We start from the raw sequence: 18,536 nt of genomic DNA on the forward strand, positions 1-18,536 counted from the left end.
ATACCCTAGAGACACAAAGTAACCATCAGTTTTGATATGTGAAATAACTAGTACAAACACTAACCAAGATAGCCTCTTCTAATTATCAGCACTAACGGAGGCAGGGGTAAATCCAAGGATAGTGACCCAGGACTTTCTGAAACTCAATTCAGAATCCTTTCCACATATTGAAAATAGAATAAACAGTATTACTTTCAGAATCAACTGAATTACTCTAAATTTTGAAATAGAACATAGCCAAATAATGTTCTATTTTCAAATAAATAATTTTAATTAGAATTAAACAATTTCAACCCATTTTAAAATTCAAAAACCCAGCATAATTAACTGCTTCCATCATTGTATGCTCATCACTTTGCAACTTGACTAGCAATCTCTACCTGGTTCTTTTTCTTGTTTAAAGTAATGTGGAGGCTTAACTGCCTTTCCATAGATGAGTACCCAGAAAGAAGATATAAACCATTTTCAGGGGAAAACATGCATGCATTTATTTTTAAGAATTCCCAGTAAAGGGGGCAGGGGAGGGGATAATTCAACATCTTTAAAAATGTGTTTATTTTTTAAAAAATCAGTTGTGTACAAAAGTGTTTTGTAGTTTTAACTCTCAAGACAAACACCCAACCCTCCACCCACAGCCCACCCAGCTTCATGGTCTTTCTGGTAACCCACCCATTTTCCCCTTACAGGAAATTGACGGCTCAGAACAGACCCTCCTACAGAATTTACCACTAACAGATGGTTTAGAACAGAGATCTAGGGAAGCTAACAAGCAAAGTTCTTTCTTGGTAAAATTAATGAGAATCCCTATAATGGCAGTAGACTTCCAGCAAACACAACGAAGCACCATCAATTGCTGAAAGCTAAAAAATAGATAGTATTTTCCATAGTATTTCATTTTCTATTGGAAAAGTCTTTAAATTACATTAAATAAGTCTCTCCCCCCACCCCCACCCCCCAAAAAAGAAATAGTCTAGCTTTTATTATGATGCCTGTAAAAAGTAGGGAACAGCAAGCACACAAGGATTGGTTAACAGCACAGTGCAATGATTTGTATCCATTTGCCCCTAGAACAAAACTAATAACCTGTGCCACACCTGATTATATATAGCAGCATGGTTGAAATAACCAAGCAAAAGGTGGCACATTCACAACTTACATTTAGGTGATGACACGTTTATAAAGGTTGATCAGTCCAATAAAGTGGTAAATGAACAAATGGGACAAGGGAGATACTGGCGTTTCCCTACCCTGTGCCACACAATATTTTTGATCCATATTGCAACAGTGTAAATAGAACGTGACGAAATATGTAGACAGTGCAGAAAAGTTACATTTGGGAAAAAGGCTATTTATCAGTATATACTTGAAGTCGCCTTCCTCCCCAGTGATAGCAAATAGCACATATTAAAAACCTTTCTTTTGAACTGGTACTAAAAGAATAGAAATGCGAAAACTTTAAATCAATGGTTTGTACCCTGGAATTGAAATTTAACTAGAAAAAGTGATTAATACAACATCATTTTGTACAAGTCCATGAACTAAAGTTAACTGTAAACAGCTTCCATTTTCATACCCAAACGTTTCCATCTATGTACAAGAAAGTATACCTGGCTCCAACTCTTCCCTGTCCGAATCCATCTTAAATCTTTGAAGTAACAAAATGTTTTATTTCCTATTTTGCTACAAGGCTGTGAAAACATTATCACACTCCTACTGCAGCTTTAAAAAGCTCAAATCAAGTATACACTTTATAGCCAAGATTTGCTTTTCACATTGATAAACTTATTAAGCAGCCTAAACAGTAACATGACATGCTACATTCTGCAGTGCATAAAAAAGCAATATCCACTTTAACTGCCAATTCTTATACTTTAAAAAATTATTTTGCATAGTTTTAAGCGCCAACAATCACAAATGTGAAATAGCTCCCCCAAATCAGTCTTACTTTAATTTCATATTCTCCTCAAAAGCAAAATACTTGGAATCCAAACATATACATATACATATTTGAATATGTTTTAAGTAAACCACTATTGTCACAATTCCAAACATTTGGGGGAGCCAACTCGGAGCATCGAACACATGTTCCTCAAATATTTATATACTTAACTGTATACTTATTTGGGTCACAAATTGCTATTTATTCACATTCAGTAATCTGTACTGAAATACTACATAACTAATTATTTGTTCTTTTAAAGGTCAGGCACACACTTATGAAACAAACTTAATTACAATAAAAGCCTATTGGTGTATCAGTGGCTTCTAGAAAATCCGCCTGCCCTAAATAGGATAGCACTATATATTTAACCATAATTTTTGAGGCCTTTAAAACTTGACAAAGCACAAAAAATTGAATTACAAAAATAATTTTCACCAGGGTACCTATGCTTTTAGTGTCCTTTTCCAAACATATATAAGACCAGAGAAAAAAAAGAATGACTTCATTTCTATGTCTGAGGAAATAAATCTACCTGTAGAAAAGGGAAAAAAAAGGCAAGAAAACGAAAAACACCAGGATGACAGTGGGACATGTACCAGATAGGAAAGGGGGGCGGGGGGCTGATAATCACATTACAGGAAAATGAGGTAAATATATTTTGAAATGAAAAATCCATTATGGAAAACTCTCATACCAAATATTGTACTTTTAAAATTTCCTGGGCACTTGGATATTGGATGTTGAATTACAGTTAGATGAGTAGATACCCTATATTGCAAATGTGAATAAAAATCAAAGGCAAGTTATAGCTGTCTCCCAGAGTTAAATGTGTAATGCTTGACCTTTAGTAATTACCTCTGAGTTCTCTCCTTTATTTAACCACAGGACAATTAAACACACCCTGATAACATAGGTAAATAGTAAACTGGGTAGATGTGTTTGATATTTGAAATAATTAAAATATTACTAATATATTACCAAGCTGCTCTGCACTAAAGAAAAATTCTAACAATGCAACAAAACTGTCTACACTTTCACACAATTCTAACCTTTCTTCAAAATATAAAGTACAAGGTTTTAGTTCTTTAAAATAAATAAAGAAAAATCTTGTTTCCTTTGGCATTTTTAGAAAATAACTAAACTACAACAACTAAAGGAAGTAACTGTATAAAGAAATCTATACTTAAGCAAATATATAGTGGAAAAAAACATAGCAACTTGTGTTTAGTATGCAGTATTATCAACTACAAGAGTTTACTATTGATTAGGAAAGGCTTAACAAGTTTTAACAAGTTTCTGGAAGAACCTTCACATCTTTAACAATACCACATATTTAACAATGGTTCTTTTTATTGCTTCTAAGATTGAGAAGTCAAATGAAATTATGCTGAATTTATGGTTCAAAATTATTTTCCAAACACTTAATGATTATAATTTAGGATAAATAACACTTGGAAAAACAGCAAATCTTTTGACTTTTAATATATAGCCTTACTTTAATTCATTCTGATTCTACTACATTTTTATTATTTTGCATTGGTCCTGAAAATTTCCTAAGAACTGTGTTTCTATGTATAGAACTACCTGCATAAATCCATTTCAACCCTCATAAAATGATCACATTAGTGTTTGAGCTTGCAAAACTAATAATTTTCAAACTTTTGAACTTAGAATGAAATGTAATTTTAATACGAATAGAAAGTCTGACTATGTACAAGAGAAGGTAAAGTTTTCAATTTTCATATTATCAGAAACATCATAAAGAAAGCTAGATTTATAACACACTTCTATTCCTATGTGCATTTGAAGTATGTACAGTAAAATACCAACACAGCTCTTGTTTCAATAGGGGGAAATTCAAGCAAGAGTGACTTTCAAAATATCCAATACAACAATCTCCATAAAGCCAAAATTAGGCCAGAAAACTGCAGTTAATTTCATCCTTTCCAATTATCAAAGAAAAATTTCGTCGAGTTTAAAAATAGAAAGATCAAATTCACTGAAAAACTAAATTGGTTCTTTGATCAAATCTTAGGAATACTGCAACATCTCGTTTTGCAAGAGAAACAAAATGGGCACCTCCAATTTTACATTATTATTTACTTACATAGGAACGTTTTAAGAGCGAAGATCTATGACAAAACATTCCACATAGACAACTCAAAAATGGAGCAAGGGATATTGCTCCTCAGCACATTTCCCCACCAAATATAGAGAGATTTACTATTAGAATATTAGCTGTGTGTGGTAAGAGGGAAAAAAATAGATATGGTGTCCTAGTCTGTTAACAAGGACAAAAAGGCTCTGAATAGGTCACCATCTTTAATTCTGGATAAATTTCATATTTAAGAATTCTCAAATGCTTAAAATGGTGGTCTTTTCAGCTACCCATCCTAAGAAGTCAAGTACAAGCATGCAAGTAAATTCACAGGCACAGAGGATCCATGTTAAAAACAGTTAAGGTAGCTGTGATGCAACACCAAGAATTTGAATGGCCCTGACACACTCAAATATTATCTTAATTATTCAACGAAATCCTGAAGCAAACTCTTGCTAGTCTTGGTACACCGCTAAACACTAAAGTAGCATGTTTTTCCATGGTTTTAGCTTAGCTGGAAGAATTTTTACACTATTAAGAAAAAAATTAAAGTATTTCCCCTTTTTCAATTTACACAGACGTTTAATTAGCTTTATTTACATAGCAGGGATTTTGTTTTTCAGTCTCCAATGGTGCCTAGGTAACATCATTAGGCAAGAATGCCAGTTTAAAAGAAATCTATGCAGAATCCTAAAAATAACAGATGTTGATGCTCCTCAAGAAGGGGCAAACTTGAATATATCAGCAGCTCTCACTCATACAGGTGGTAAATCAGTTACTCAGAAGCAGTTCTGTTGCAGTCTCTACATCCCATGATTTTGAAGACAAGGCCACTATTACCGCATTCTGTAGAGAAGAAGAAGGGGACAAAAAAATTAATTCTCAAGGAAATACTTTTAAAGTACTGAATCACTCACTGTCTTTATATTGAAAACCACGTTCTTTTTATCTTTGTTGCCTTGCCACTTGTATGTGCATTAAAAGCTTCTAAAACCAATGACTGGAATCAGAAAAAGAAAAGAAAAAATCACTGATTTTAGTAATAAGAAGTTTATCAACAAACTTAAGAGTATTTTTGAACCACTTCTGACAACTAAGGCTATGCTGCAAAGATTTAAAATCACCACATATCAAAATCAAAATGCCTTTTTTGTTACTTACCCTATCAAAGCCCATAGCACATAGGTTTTCTATTTTTTTGGTGTATTCTGGACTAGAAACTGGTGCTCCAGCATACACATGTGCCCAAAGTCGAGCTGTCTGTTTGAACATTTCGGGATTTTGTTTGTACTATAAGAGGAAAAAAAGTGATTGACATGACAACACAGTTGTAACATCCAATATAGTGGCTCAATCAACTCTTAATTACCTAAGAACCTGTTTTTTTTAAATAAAACTAATATAGATTTAAAATATGATTTACTTTCCATTAAAAACTGTCACTCAAAAAAAGATTGTTTAACCTGAAGCTATAATTTGTAAGTTATATTGACAAAAGACAAAAATAACATTTATCAACTTTAATCTCCAATTTCAACAAATATGAGTAGCAGAAAACTAAGTAAGGTATTAGAGATGTTTCTAAACATTGTGTAGGGCAAATGTTATACAACTAAACAGAATAATACACTTCTAAAAGAACACAGACATTAATAAGCGTGACCAACTTTTGTATTAACCACAACTCAGGCTAGAATATACAACTGGACTCTGCTGTTTTGCAAGAGCTATATTAATGTACGGTGATTTAAGAAAACGTATATGCAAAGTCCTAACTTACAGCATATATTTTGGGATGATTATGAACTCACCATACAGTACAGTTTAAAAGATAAGACTTTCTATATGCATTGGAAAGAGATAAATTTATTCTCAAATATTCCACTATTACTTAAGCGAAGTATAAATTTAAAATAACTGTTTAATTTACTTTAATATTTCTTTTTAAAGTATTTTACACATCTTTAATATTTTAAGACTGATGCCCTTTTATATTAAAATGCTAAATCTAGTTGAAACCTTTGAGTTCAACCTTAACCTTTCAGGTTCAGAACTAAACAGAAAATCAAAGCTGGGACTCAAGCTTCTGACTACCAAAAATGAATGATCAGCACATGTATATAACATGTAAAACCATCATTCTAAGCACTCTGAGACAAATAATAGAACACAGTAACAAGGACATACGTAAAGCTAGGAGTGAACAATTTTTCAAGGAAAAGAAAAAGTCTGCTCAGAGGAAAAGGCTCCTCAGGCAGAGAAAATATGGCAGATTGGGTGAAATGACCTGTAGAAATGAATACCATCTTGAAAAAGCATGTGTTTGAATATGTTAAAAATAAATTGTCTTCACTATTACATATTACAAAATAATCTTACCACAAGGAAGGAAACCATTTCCAAATTTAGTTTCAACAGAAATGCTCATTTGTCAACATTGCAAGCCACTGAAGTAGAGACTTAAAGGTAAGTAAAAAGTCTTTCAAAAGCAGCTATCATACCTGATTTGCTACTACTGCATCTTGTGGATCATCTGGTTCTGCAGCTGCCAACAATGCTTGCAATGACAGTAATACTGTGCGGAGAGTCATTGCTGCTGCCCTAAAATGAAAAATAGGGAAATATCAAATTAAGAATAATCTGCATGATAAAAGCAAAATGGATGTTTTCTGAATAAATCACAATAACTACTGGAGCTAAAAATAACCCAGGTTTTGGCTTAATGAAATAATTGAGTTACAGAAATTTATAATTACACGTCTGCCTATTTTTTTCTTCTTTACAATGAATGAATCTTTCTATTCTTAAGATAATTCAAGTTGTCCGTGTTTTCTTGTCTTATTACCAATATCCTTCTGGTGAACTTTATCCATTGACTTACTTTCTATCCATTTCTCCAGGCACAAAGTTAAAATAAAGTGATATACTAATATATGGAAATTTCTTTCAGAGGCACCCTAAAAACAAATACCTTTTACTTTCAAGAAAGCCTGAATTATTCCATAACATTCAGAAACAGCCAATTTTTTTCTTAATTCATGCTTCCAAATATATTTATAAAGCAAATATGTACCTGAAAAATGTTATCTACCTAACCAGCAAAGATTCACAGCATTTCTGTTAAAAAAATTGTTCGGCCAATTCATATATAAATATATAATATATAATATAAATATAATAAGCACAAAGTGAAATATTTAAAATTTTGATGATATAAATATGCCCATTTTACCACACAAATTAGATCATTATAAACCAGTCATTTTCAGTAAGGTTCCTCATTTTGATCACAGAACAGAGAAAATTTCTGAGTGGCTGTATTCTCTATTTTCCCAAGGATAGCATATAAACACCACCATCTTACATGTTTAGAAGGTTAATTTATTACCAATAATGGATATCTTAAGACAGCATGTTTTCTCCAATGAGCAGCATCAACATCACCTGGGAACTTGTAAGATATGAAAATTCTCAGGTTCATCCCAGACCTACTGAATTAGAAACTCTGGTTTAACAGGTATTCCAAGTGATTCTGATGCAAGCTAAAGTTTGAGAAATACTGCTCTAGTGCATTACAGATTAAGCAAATTGAGAAAGGCTGTTCCAAACTGATAAAGGCAGTTTTACATCTATAGGTCTCTATTAGAGAAAAATTGTATCACGAATCATTCTCTAAAATACTATCAGAATGTTTTTTTATTGATCAATATATACTTTTAGAGGAGCAACAGGAATAGGAAAAAAAAGTGGTCTGATGTTTAAAAATGAGCTGAAATGCTAAACTAGTATTAAAAAGAGAATATTATTTTAAAACCTTTTAAAACCATCATGTAATTTTAGGTAATGGAAATTTCTAATTCTGAACTAGGGCTGGGAAAGTAGAAACTGTTTTTCTAGAGTAAGGTTGTAAATTTCCTAAGAGCTTACATAAGTTATTTTTAACTAATATTTGTAACAACTTTAGAATGGATGATATTCTAAGACAGATGTCAAATCATAAAAATCCAAATTTAGTCCTTATATTTTCATTCTTGTCCTGCCATTCTATCATAACAAAGTTGAACTCTTTCTTAATTAGAAGCATACTACTGAAATTTAATTTTGTTTGGGTAACTAACTTTAAAGAGAATGTTGAAAGGCACATGCACATCAAAAGCTGCCTAAATGTATCAGCATGAAGTTGACTTAAAACACCCAAAAAGGACAAAAATACGAAATGATGCAGAAACAGAATATACAAAGTTGAGCTGGCTACTCTAATATCTCAATAGACTTAAGCATCCTAATTAAAAAACCTGTGCCATAGCATCATTTTAAACAAAATCTTAATCTAAATTATTTTAATTAATACAATTGTTTCTTTGAAGGAAATTTATATGAATATTGAAGAAAAAGCTTTACTCAAAATAAATATTCCATATTAAAATAATTAAATTCACGGTAATTATTTTAATTTGCAACAAAACATAAAATAATGTAAAATAAAAGCCATCTAAATCTTAGCAAAATCTTAACATTACAAGATAGCTTTACATATTTATAAACATTTTAAAATTTCATGGACTCTCAAAAGAATGAAGTCGGGCCCTTGACTTACACCATGTACAAACATTACCTCAAAATGAATTAAAGACCTAAATGTAAGAACTAAAACTTAAAACTCTTAGAAAAAAAATATGAGAAAAACTTCATGACATTGGAGTTGGCAATGATTTTCTCAGACATCATCAACAGTACAGGCAACAAAAGAAAAAAATAGAAAAATTAGTATATAAATACATTAAAGTTAAAAACTATTGTGTAGAGAGGAGGGGAAAAAAAACTCCTGTGCAAAGGATATAATCAACAGAGTGAAAGACGACCCAAAGAATGGGAGAAAATATTTGCAAATCATATAACTGAAAAGGGGTTAATATCTGGAATATATAAAGAACTTCCATGCCTCAAGTACAAACAAACTCAATTAAAAAAAAAAAAAGATAAAAGATTTGAACAAAGAATTCTCCAATGAAGATATATAAATAGCTAATAAGCACATGAAAAGATGCTTAACATTATTAATCATTTGGGAAATGTAAATTAAACAATGAGATACCACCTCACACCCATTAGGATGATTCCTATATAAAAAAGAAAATAACAGCTGTTGATTAGGAGGTGGAGAAACTGGAATCTTTGTGCACTGTTGGTGGGAATGCGAAATGGAGCGACTGTTACAGAAAACAGTATGGCAATTAAAAACAAAAAACCGAAAACATATAGCAATTCCACTTCTGGATACATACCCAAAATAATTGAAAGCAGAGCCTCAAATAAATTTGTACACCCATGTTCATAATAAAATTTATTCATAATAGCCAAAAAGTGGAAGCAAATCAACTGATGAGTGTACAAAATGTGGTATATACATAGAGTGGAATATTATTCTGCCCTAAAAAGAAAATCTGACACCTGTTATAACATGGATGAATCCTTAAGACCTTCTGTAAGTGAAGCCAGGAATAAAAAAAACCCCACTATGATTAATAAAGACAGTAAGTACAATGGTGGTTCTAACGGGCTGGAGGGAGGGTGGAATGGGGAAGCTTAAGGGGTAAATGATTTAAGTTTGGCAAGCTGAAAAAGTTCTGCGAGAGGAGGGATAGGGTAGAGGGAAGAGGCAGAGCCCAGAGGAATTTTAAGGCAGAGAAAACACTCTTTACCATAATGATGAATACATAGTATTATATATTTGTTCAAACCTAAAGAATGTACAAGAGTGAACTATAACATAACAAACTATGGATTTTGGGTGATTGGGATTATCACTGTACGTTCATCAACTATAACAAATATACCACTCTGGTAGAGAGGATGCTGATAATAGGGGAGGCTATGCGTGTGTGAGGACAGGGTGTATGTGGGAAATCTCTACCTTTCTCTCAAATTTGCTCTGAACCTGAAAGTGCTCTAAAAAAATGTAAAGTCTTGGTTGTTTTTTGTTTTGTTTTGTTTTGTTTTTAAAAAAACAAGTTCTGGAGATTGGTTGCACAACAATGTGAAACACTTATTACTCAACTACACTTTAAAACAGTTGAGATTACAATATTTTATGTCAATGTACAAAAAACAAGACAGCAAATTTTATGTTATGTATTTTCCAATTTAATATTTATTTTAAATTGAAGTGATAAATTCTTCCCTTAGAAATTTATAAGTTCTTTTACTTGAAGTCTTTATTGGGAAGACGCAAACTATTATAGACCTCTGGAGCTACCACTTCAAGATTCAGAAACTAAGGCCCTATAGCCGAACATGTTAAAAGAAATAGTATGCCCTCAAAACTAAAGGAAAAACCTGGAGCTATAACTTTTGATTCATTTCATAACAATTTTCTCAGTCTCAATGAGAAAAAATTATGTTTTCTGTATGCTTGAATATTTTCATTAAAAAACATCCGGTAGTGTTTAAAAACCATTAAGAATTGGTTGAACCCTCTAGAGAATTCAAGTACGGTGGGGTATCAGGTCAGTAATTTACTCTGAAGTCATTCAGGTAAAAGGTTTTGGCTACTTTTAAAAAAATAGTTTCAACTTTTCTATAAATTTGTAATCATTTCAAAATAAAATTTAATTAAAAAAAAGAATTAGTTGAATAAAGCATTCTAAACCTTTCAGCAAATATAGATTATCTAGCACTTTTCCTTTTGAAAAAATAGTTTTGTGAATTCTGTAAAAATGACACCACATGGCAGAAAAAATCTAAAGGCAAAGTTTTAATAAGTTTAAAACAAAATTAATATCAAAATGAAACCTGCTCTTCCAGCCCTAAACACTATAGACACTACATCTTTGATGGCATAAAGAAATGTATATTTTTTGACTTCAAATTTTTAAATCTAAATTTAGTAAAAGAAAAAAGTACACAACTGAAAATACAATATTTTGTACCAGTTCTTTTCACAAAGTACTGATTGAATTCATATTGCATTGAGATTTTTAGGACTCAGTGAATAAAACTAGCCTAAATCTATTAAAAACAAATCCTAACAGGCAAACAGGAGTATGAAATTTCAAAATGTTAGCTAATTTTAATGAATCGGTGCATATCAATGAGTAACATGTAAGTCTACTTTCACTCAATTAATTTCGGTTGCTATCAAAAGCAATTAACATGACTATTTAAATATTCATTCATATAGACTCATTAGGGCCTTTAGCATGTAGAACAAGCATGTGAATTGTTTGTATTGTTGACTAATTTCTCTGTTAAGGATCTTCCAGAAGATCATCAATAAATAATCTACATTTATTTAAAACACTGAATGCTAAAAAGAATGGTAGTTTTGTTATAATTTTTTATTAAAGTATTAAGAGCAGAGTAAAATGCTGTACAGCTGGATAAATTTTTATTTATGTATACTGCCATGTAATCACCACCAAGATCAAAATAAAGTATATTTCCAGCACTCAAAAAGACTCACTCTTGCCCCTCCCATTCACAATCCTTGCTTATCCCCACACTACTGTCCTAATTTCTATAACCATAAATTAGTTCTGGCCTATCTTGAATTTCATAAAGCAGAATTATACAGTACGTACCTCATTGTGTCTGGCTTCTGTCACTCAGCATGTTTGAGAGAATCATCCATGCTGTCTATGTTGATATGCTTTTTAATGATATGTAGTGTTCCACAGTATAATTATGCCATTATATATCCATTCTCTTATTGATAGACATTTAGGTTATTTCCAATTTGAATAAATCTGCTATAAATATTCTTGTACCAGTAGACCTATGGTAGATTTATGCACTCATTTCTCTTGAATTTCTCTTGGATATATGCCTAGGAGTTGAAGTGCTAGGCCATATTGATAGTGTAAGTTTAGCTTTGGTAGCTATTACTGGTTGAGCGGTTAAACCGCATTCCTACCTGCAACTCATGGGAACCATTTACAAGTATATAGTGGTATCCAACTGTGATTTTCATTTGCATTTCCCTGATGACTAATGATGCTATAGTTTACTGACCATCTACATATTCTCTTAATGCCTGTTCATTACGGAAGAGCAGTATCAGTGAATAAAATTTTTATGTGTTGTCATTTTCTTCCCCAGGTAAATGGTCATAAAAGGTGTCAGTCGGGAAAAAAAATCAGAAAAGTTTCCACAGAGGATAAATTATGGAGTTAAGAAATAAATCGCACATACATAAGTTGTTAAATATTAACGGTAAATCACCATCCATATGTATTTAAAAGATTAACAAATTTTCCTGCATATCTGTCCCAAAATAATCAATGTTTATTCAAATTGTTTTTCCCAAATATTATTATCCTGTAGTTTTCTTCAAATTCCAGGTCTGAAGTCTAAACATTCACACTTAAACATGGATATCCACTAAATTATACCTCAATAAAGCTAGGGAGGGCAAGGAGAGAACAAACTTATGGATATCCAATCTCACCTATTTCATCTGATATAGCTTTGATATCATTTAATATTTCAATTGAATAGGTATCAAACAAGACTAAATCCAGCTATTTCACCTTAGGAAATGGAAACAGTTAATAAAAAAAAGTTTTGGTACAAAAATTCAACTCTCTCCATTTATAGTCAGTCACCATAATCTTTCAACTATCTATAGGGAAATAATAAAAAGTGGTAGTACTGCTGGCTTAACTCTGAGCAAAGAGGAAAGTCTGTGGAAGATTTTAGTTTGGGGCTTTGTTTTTAAGGTAGCAGGTAGGAGGGAGAGTATCATTCTTACTGAGAAGAACCTGAGTAGGGAAAAGTCGGAGTATGGGGATAGTATATAGTAATCATCCAGGCAAGAGGTAATGAGACTTGGACCTAGTAAAGCTGCTAAGATTTTGCGAGGTTTTACCAACAGGATTTGCAAACAGGGTACAGGGTACCAGAGAATGAAGACTCAAGGAGTGTAATGAGGTTTTGGTCTGAGAAACTTCAAAGATGTCAATAACATAGATGACGTGAAGCAGGTTTTGGTTAGGAGGGTTATCAGTTCAGTTTTCAACATGTTTAAATTTGCGATGTCCATTACATATTCCAGTATGTTAAGAAGGCAGCAGGACACATGAGTCTAGAGTTTAGGAAAGATAAATTTGAGAGTTGCTAGTATGTAAATGGTAAAGTCAGAAGATCAGATGAGCTCACCAAGGAACTTAGTATAGATGGAAAAGAGCAAAGGTCAAGACTTAGCCCTGAGGCATTATCATGTGCAAAGCTCTAGGAGAGGAAAGAGGAAATAGTTAAGGAGACTGGAGGTGGGCACAGGAAGGGAAGAACAGAGCTGATGTCCTAGAAACCAAATGAAAAAAAGTAAGATGTCTCTTATTAATGTATAAATATACATTAATACATTAATTAGAGCTGGGTGCCTTGGAGATGACTTCATAGGTAAAAACACGGAGGCCAAGAAATTTAGTAAGTTACAAAAAGTCAAAAATCAAATGAATGACAGAAAATAATTAGGTGTATTCCACACTGTCCAATGTTTAACAGTATGGAATATAGATCAAGAAATCAGATCTCAAATGATGACCTACTGAGGGAGAGGCCTTACTCAGATGTGCTATTAGGATGGAAAAAGAAAACAAAACAAAACCTGAAACTCCAGTTACTAAATAAACCAAATCATCCATACACTGAATGTTATCATTCCTGTTTCCATTCTTTTGCTTCCTTAACAAGTCAACTTATTACTGTTTTCTCTCACTCCAATGTCTTTTTATACCTCTTGTCTTAGTCTTTCCATCCAAAGTTTTAGAACGAGCCAGGCTCTAGTCTAAGAGAATTATATAAAACAACTCGTTTAATCCTCTCAATAACCCTATTAAGTAGGTATTAATCCCACTTTTTTCGGATGAGGAAACCAAGGCACAAAGAGTAAGTGATTTTCTCAGAAACACAAAGCTTAGTAAATGGCAGAGTCAGGATTTGAATATAATGGTTCCAGAGTAAGAAGTTAAAACATCATGCTGCTGAAATCTACTCAGACAAAAATAAATAAAATAACAGCACTATAAATTCCTATGCAAATAAAGATATCGCCTACAAAATATTCCTTCTTAGAATCTGAGAACCTTTACTATGCTCAAATAACACCATTTTAACACTTTTGTTACCTACTTTCCATCCAGGTCAAGTCAGAACTGATTACTTCACAATAAATCTTTCACAAATATCTTCTTGAGATAACAAAGAATAAAATTTATCAAAATAACAAATGAAGTCCAAGACTTTTCAAGATGTAAAGCTAGCATCTGACACTACCCAATAAGTCACTATTTTAAATATAGACTGTGATCTCAATTATCACATTTTCAATTATGTACTTAAGAGACTTCATAAAGTTTTAATATTATTGCCAAATAAGAGAAAGTATAATATATGCTTTTGTTTTGAGGTAGTTACTCATTTAACAATCTAAATATAGTGTTGGAATTCGTATGAGGGAGGAGACAAGGTAAATTCAAAATCTCTTACCATTGATCTTTCAGGATATCCAAACAAATAGCCCCCGTGACAGAGCTAATATTAGGATGCCATATTTTAGTGATAAACCGGACCTAGAAATATAAAGTACACTTGAGTTTTTAAGTAACAAAAATAAAGTATATATAGTTTAAATAGAACTGCAAGAAAATGAAATCCTCAGATTAAAAAAAAATGTCCATACTTACATTACATCATTTTGCCTAAGTGAAAGGAGGGGTGTAGAAGACAAAGCATTTAGTAAGCCGAATGTTGTCATTGACGTACATTCTTTTTAAACCTTTTAATAAATGCTCCGCCTTTAAAGAAACCCAACAATTACTAGGTGTTTACAATAATGTTAGATGCTATGAGAAATACAACAAGGACTAAAATCCACTTAAGTAAATAAAGTGTACATAAAATAAAAATACAGATAGTAAATGACAACTTTTTTGGGGGGGCGAAGTAGGGTGTAAATAAGGTCTGAAGAAAAAGTAGGCAAAATCAGTAGTATGTGGAAGCACAAGTAGTAAGTGATTGTAATATTGCTCCTATTTTTTCCATAGCAATTTTTTTCTCAAATTCTTTTAAAAAAATAATTCAACAAATATTCGAAGGCCTATTATTATAGACACTGAGGCTCAGAGTTTGATATTTATTTAAAATTACAAAACTAGTTAGCAACAGAACAAAATGCAAACTCGTACAATCTAATTTAAGATTCTGAGCCTCTACTCACCTACCTGTCCTAGCATAGAAAAACACAAAATGAACAAAGTGAAAATGCTAACTCTTATCAGATCACTGTGAAATGAAAACTAATTCATCAATTCTTACTTATGAGCTTGTGGAGGATTATTATTTTGTCTGACACATAATAGTGATTTGAGTCAAAATTCCCTTACACATAACAGATTACTATGAGCCAAGCAACATTCTAAGTACTTTTCAAAAATTAACTCATTAACATATGCTCCAAATCTAAGCTATTTATGGAAAGATGTTAAACAGCTTTTACTTCGCTCCTTGTGACTTGATATTGTCTGTACTACCCATACCTACTTTCTCACCTACTAACTTATATGCCATCTGAAAAACCACTTTAGGTCATGAATGACTCCAAAACACCTAAAATGAATGGACACTTGCCATACCTTGATCCTTTGTATTCTTAAAATACTCTTAATACTTCTCTCCATCCACAGGACCACCATCTCATTAAAAGAAACTATTATTCTTTACCTGGGTTACTGAACAGACTACTGACTTTCCTGCCTCCAGTTCTGCTCCATCCAATCCATTCCCCACACTAAAACCAAAGGGAGCCCTTGAAAACAAATCTGATTCATGTCATGCCTCTATTTAAGGCCCTTTAATGACTTCTCATTCCCTTTATGTAAGTCCACATTCATAAACTGGCCCTAATGTACCTCTCACTTCCACCCCATAGTCCATCCGTTTGCTCAACAAGTCATATTAAAATGTTTTTCTTTTTGCCTTGGGGCCTTTATACATGTTTCTTTTCTCAGTAACATATCTCAATGTCCTCTTCTGGCTAACTCCTCAAGTTTCAGCTTCCATATCACTTCTTCCTGACCTGTTTCCACAGCACCCTGTACTTTCCTATGTGATAGTCCTTATCACACTTCTTCTATAATCTTTCTTATTTATCTGCTCTTCCCTAAAAGACCCAGTATCTATCATGCTTATTAGAGCATCCCAAGTATCTAAAGTGCCTAATGCTGAATGAATATGCAATTAACGCTATGGCAAACCTGTTATTATAAGGCTAAATAGTATCCACTCACACATCATGCAGGTCAACTAAGAGACAGAGAGTGTTTATGTACAATCTTCATAACAGATATAACCCACAATATCCACATCTTAATTTTTACCATTCATTAAGTTCAAAGCACAGAGATACAAAATAACCATATGCCATAATTTCAATAACTTAGCCATTTCAGCATTTTGTGACTTTAAAACAAAGTTGTTTCACATTTTCAACAAGAATGAAAAACAGAACTTTACCACTGAAGATGTCAAAAGGTTTGTGGTTTAGGCAGTGAAATAAGGCTATGTGAGCTTTATCTTGCTTTTTAAAGAAGTCTTCAATACACAATTCTCTATAGATACTACATGAAAAACATGCATATATATAGAACTAAGGAAATTATTAAACTCTTCCCTACTCTATATTATATATAAAATTAGGAATAAATAGCTTTGAATTTGCAGATGGTCTAATAAAGAATTTAATTTTCAGAGGACACTCCATTATCTATCAATACAACTATAACTGTCTAATAAGTAGTTCTTATGTGGTCTACCACTCTTTATCTCATACTCTGCTCTTGTTATTCTGTATCAACTACCTCCTTTATTAGATTTTGCACTTCTCTATCTCAAACTTTAATGTCACCAGTGGTACCCACATGTATCCCGAATTATGTCCTATTATTCTATACCCAGTTCACATCCACTGTATTTGTCCTTTTTCCCACAGTGCCACCATCACTGTCCTGTAACAAAAATGTAGAATCAAAAGAACTTGGAAGGAATGAAGTGTAAAAGTAAGTAATGATCCAGTGACATTTACTATGGTCTACTTGAGTCACATTTGACTTTAATTACAAAACAGATATGGGACGGTTTACAGTACTAAAACATTTACCAGTAACAATTCAAGTTGCCTTATTTGCACAAACAAAGCTAATTTAATAAGCACCATTTGAGTTAACTTCAGAACACTAATTAGTTTTGAGAAGCAGTCAAAGAATAGAAACAAAAATCTCAATCCTATTTACATGGTTTTACCAAACTCAAATGAAAGAACTATTCTTGATACTGGCACACTGTCATCAGTAGTCTTATCTCCTCTTACGGGGTGCATGAATATATGCATCTTACATTCATTCACTCTTTAGTTCAACAAACAGTTCAGCAACTACTTCATGGTAAATCTTAACTCATTGGGAATTTCCAGTTTCAAGCTTGGAACTCAAGGATGTTACAATATGAAACTAGCTTCACCTAACTTACTGTACAAACGAAAATGCTATTTTATTTTAAAGATACATGTGCAGATGAGAAGATTCATTAAAGGTCATGAGCAGTAGAATTCATACTCAATTTCACATATAAAAATATGTTTATATCACCAAGGACAGAGAAGAAAATTTACAACCTAATCGCTAATGTGTAACTAGACAAATCACTGAACTGGTTTTTCTAATTTAATGGGTTTTTCATTAAAAGAATATAAATTTCAATTTACTCTAGAAATAACAGTGTATACAATGATCAAATTCCTTCTACACTATATTCAGCTGCTTCAAAGACCATTTTTTCTGCCTAGAAGTAAACCTTTTGCTCTTTAGGGCAATAATTTATTACAGAATAGTAACAGAAAATACTGAGGCCATGTTAAGCCAAATCGATGTAAGTTTTCAATTTTGTGCAGTTTTAGCTGCACAGCAGTAAGAGAATATAACCAGCTAACTTCAACACTTTTTACCTCATAAGGCTTAAATTTAAACCTGAGTTTACGTATGAAACATATGTGAACAGAATTCAGCAAGTTCACATAAAGTATCCACATTCTCTCCATTATATTTAACAATCAGTAAAAAATTCAAATCTCTATATATATCTAGAACACATTTATCATATGGCCATTAATATTTATTGCAAAAGCTTAATGCCATAAATAAGATGAGGACCATATTTTTTAAAATACTAAATTCCAATTACTATACTACTAACTGGATGAAACCAGAGGGAGACAAATTTGGGTTGATTAAAAGAAGACCTTTCTAAATCCTGAAGCTACCTCAATATAGAATGGCTGAAATTAGGATAGTAGTGGCCTGAAGAACAACATGAGCTAGTAGTAGTAGCAAAACACCGCAAAGACCCCAGTTCTCATGTTTTGAGTTTATATTTCTCACTGTACTAAAAAGGAGTGAGGGCAGATTTCAAAGATTAAATTAAATAATCCCCCAAATAATGCCT

General features: G+C 32.4%; 1 protein-coding gene across 7 annotated transcripts in view; it reads right to left on the bottom strand.

Moving 5' to 3' along the window:
• Positions 1–1,646: 1,646 nt before the first annotated feature.
• Positions 1,647–18,536, bottom strand: part of UBE2K (ubiquitin conjugating enzyme E2 K) — a 63,299-nt gene continuing 46,409 nt past the window's right edge. For all 7 annotated transcript variants that reach the window (XM_036228032.1, XM_036228034.1, XM_016119953.2 and 4 more), the window contains 4 exons: positions 14,529–14,611; positions 6,542–6,641; positions 5,202–5,330; positions 1,647–4,886 (listed from right to left, as the gene is read on the bottom strand). In XM_036228032.1, coding sequence (XP_036083925.1) covers positions 4,812–4,886; positions 5,202–5,330; positions 6,542–6,631 — 294 coding nt within the window. In that variant the 5' untranslated portion in view covers positions 6,632–6,641; positions 14,529–14,611 and the 3' untranslated portion in view covers positions 1,647–4,811. The remainder of the gene's footprint in view (positions 4,887–5,201; positions 5,331–6,541; positions 6,642–14,528; positions 14,612–18,536) is intronic.

The sequence above is a fragment of the Rousettus aegyptiacus genome, unplaced genomic scaffold, assembly GCF_014176215.1.
Source record: "Rousettus aegyptiacus isolate mRouAeg1 unplaced genomic scaffold, mRouAeg1.p scaffold_m13_p_10, whole genome shotgun sequence".
NCBI classification, from domain to species: Eukaryota; Metazoa; Chordata; class Mammalia; order Chiroptera; family Pteropodidae; genus Rousettus; species Rousettus aegyptiacus.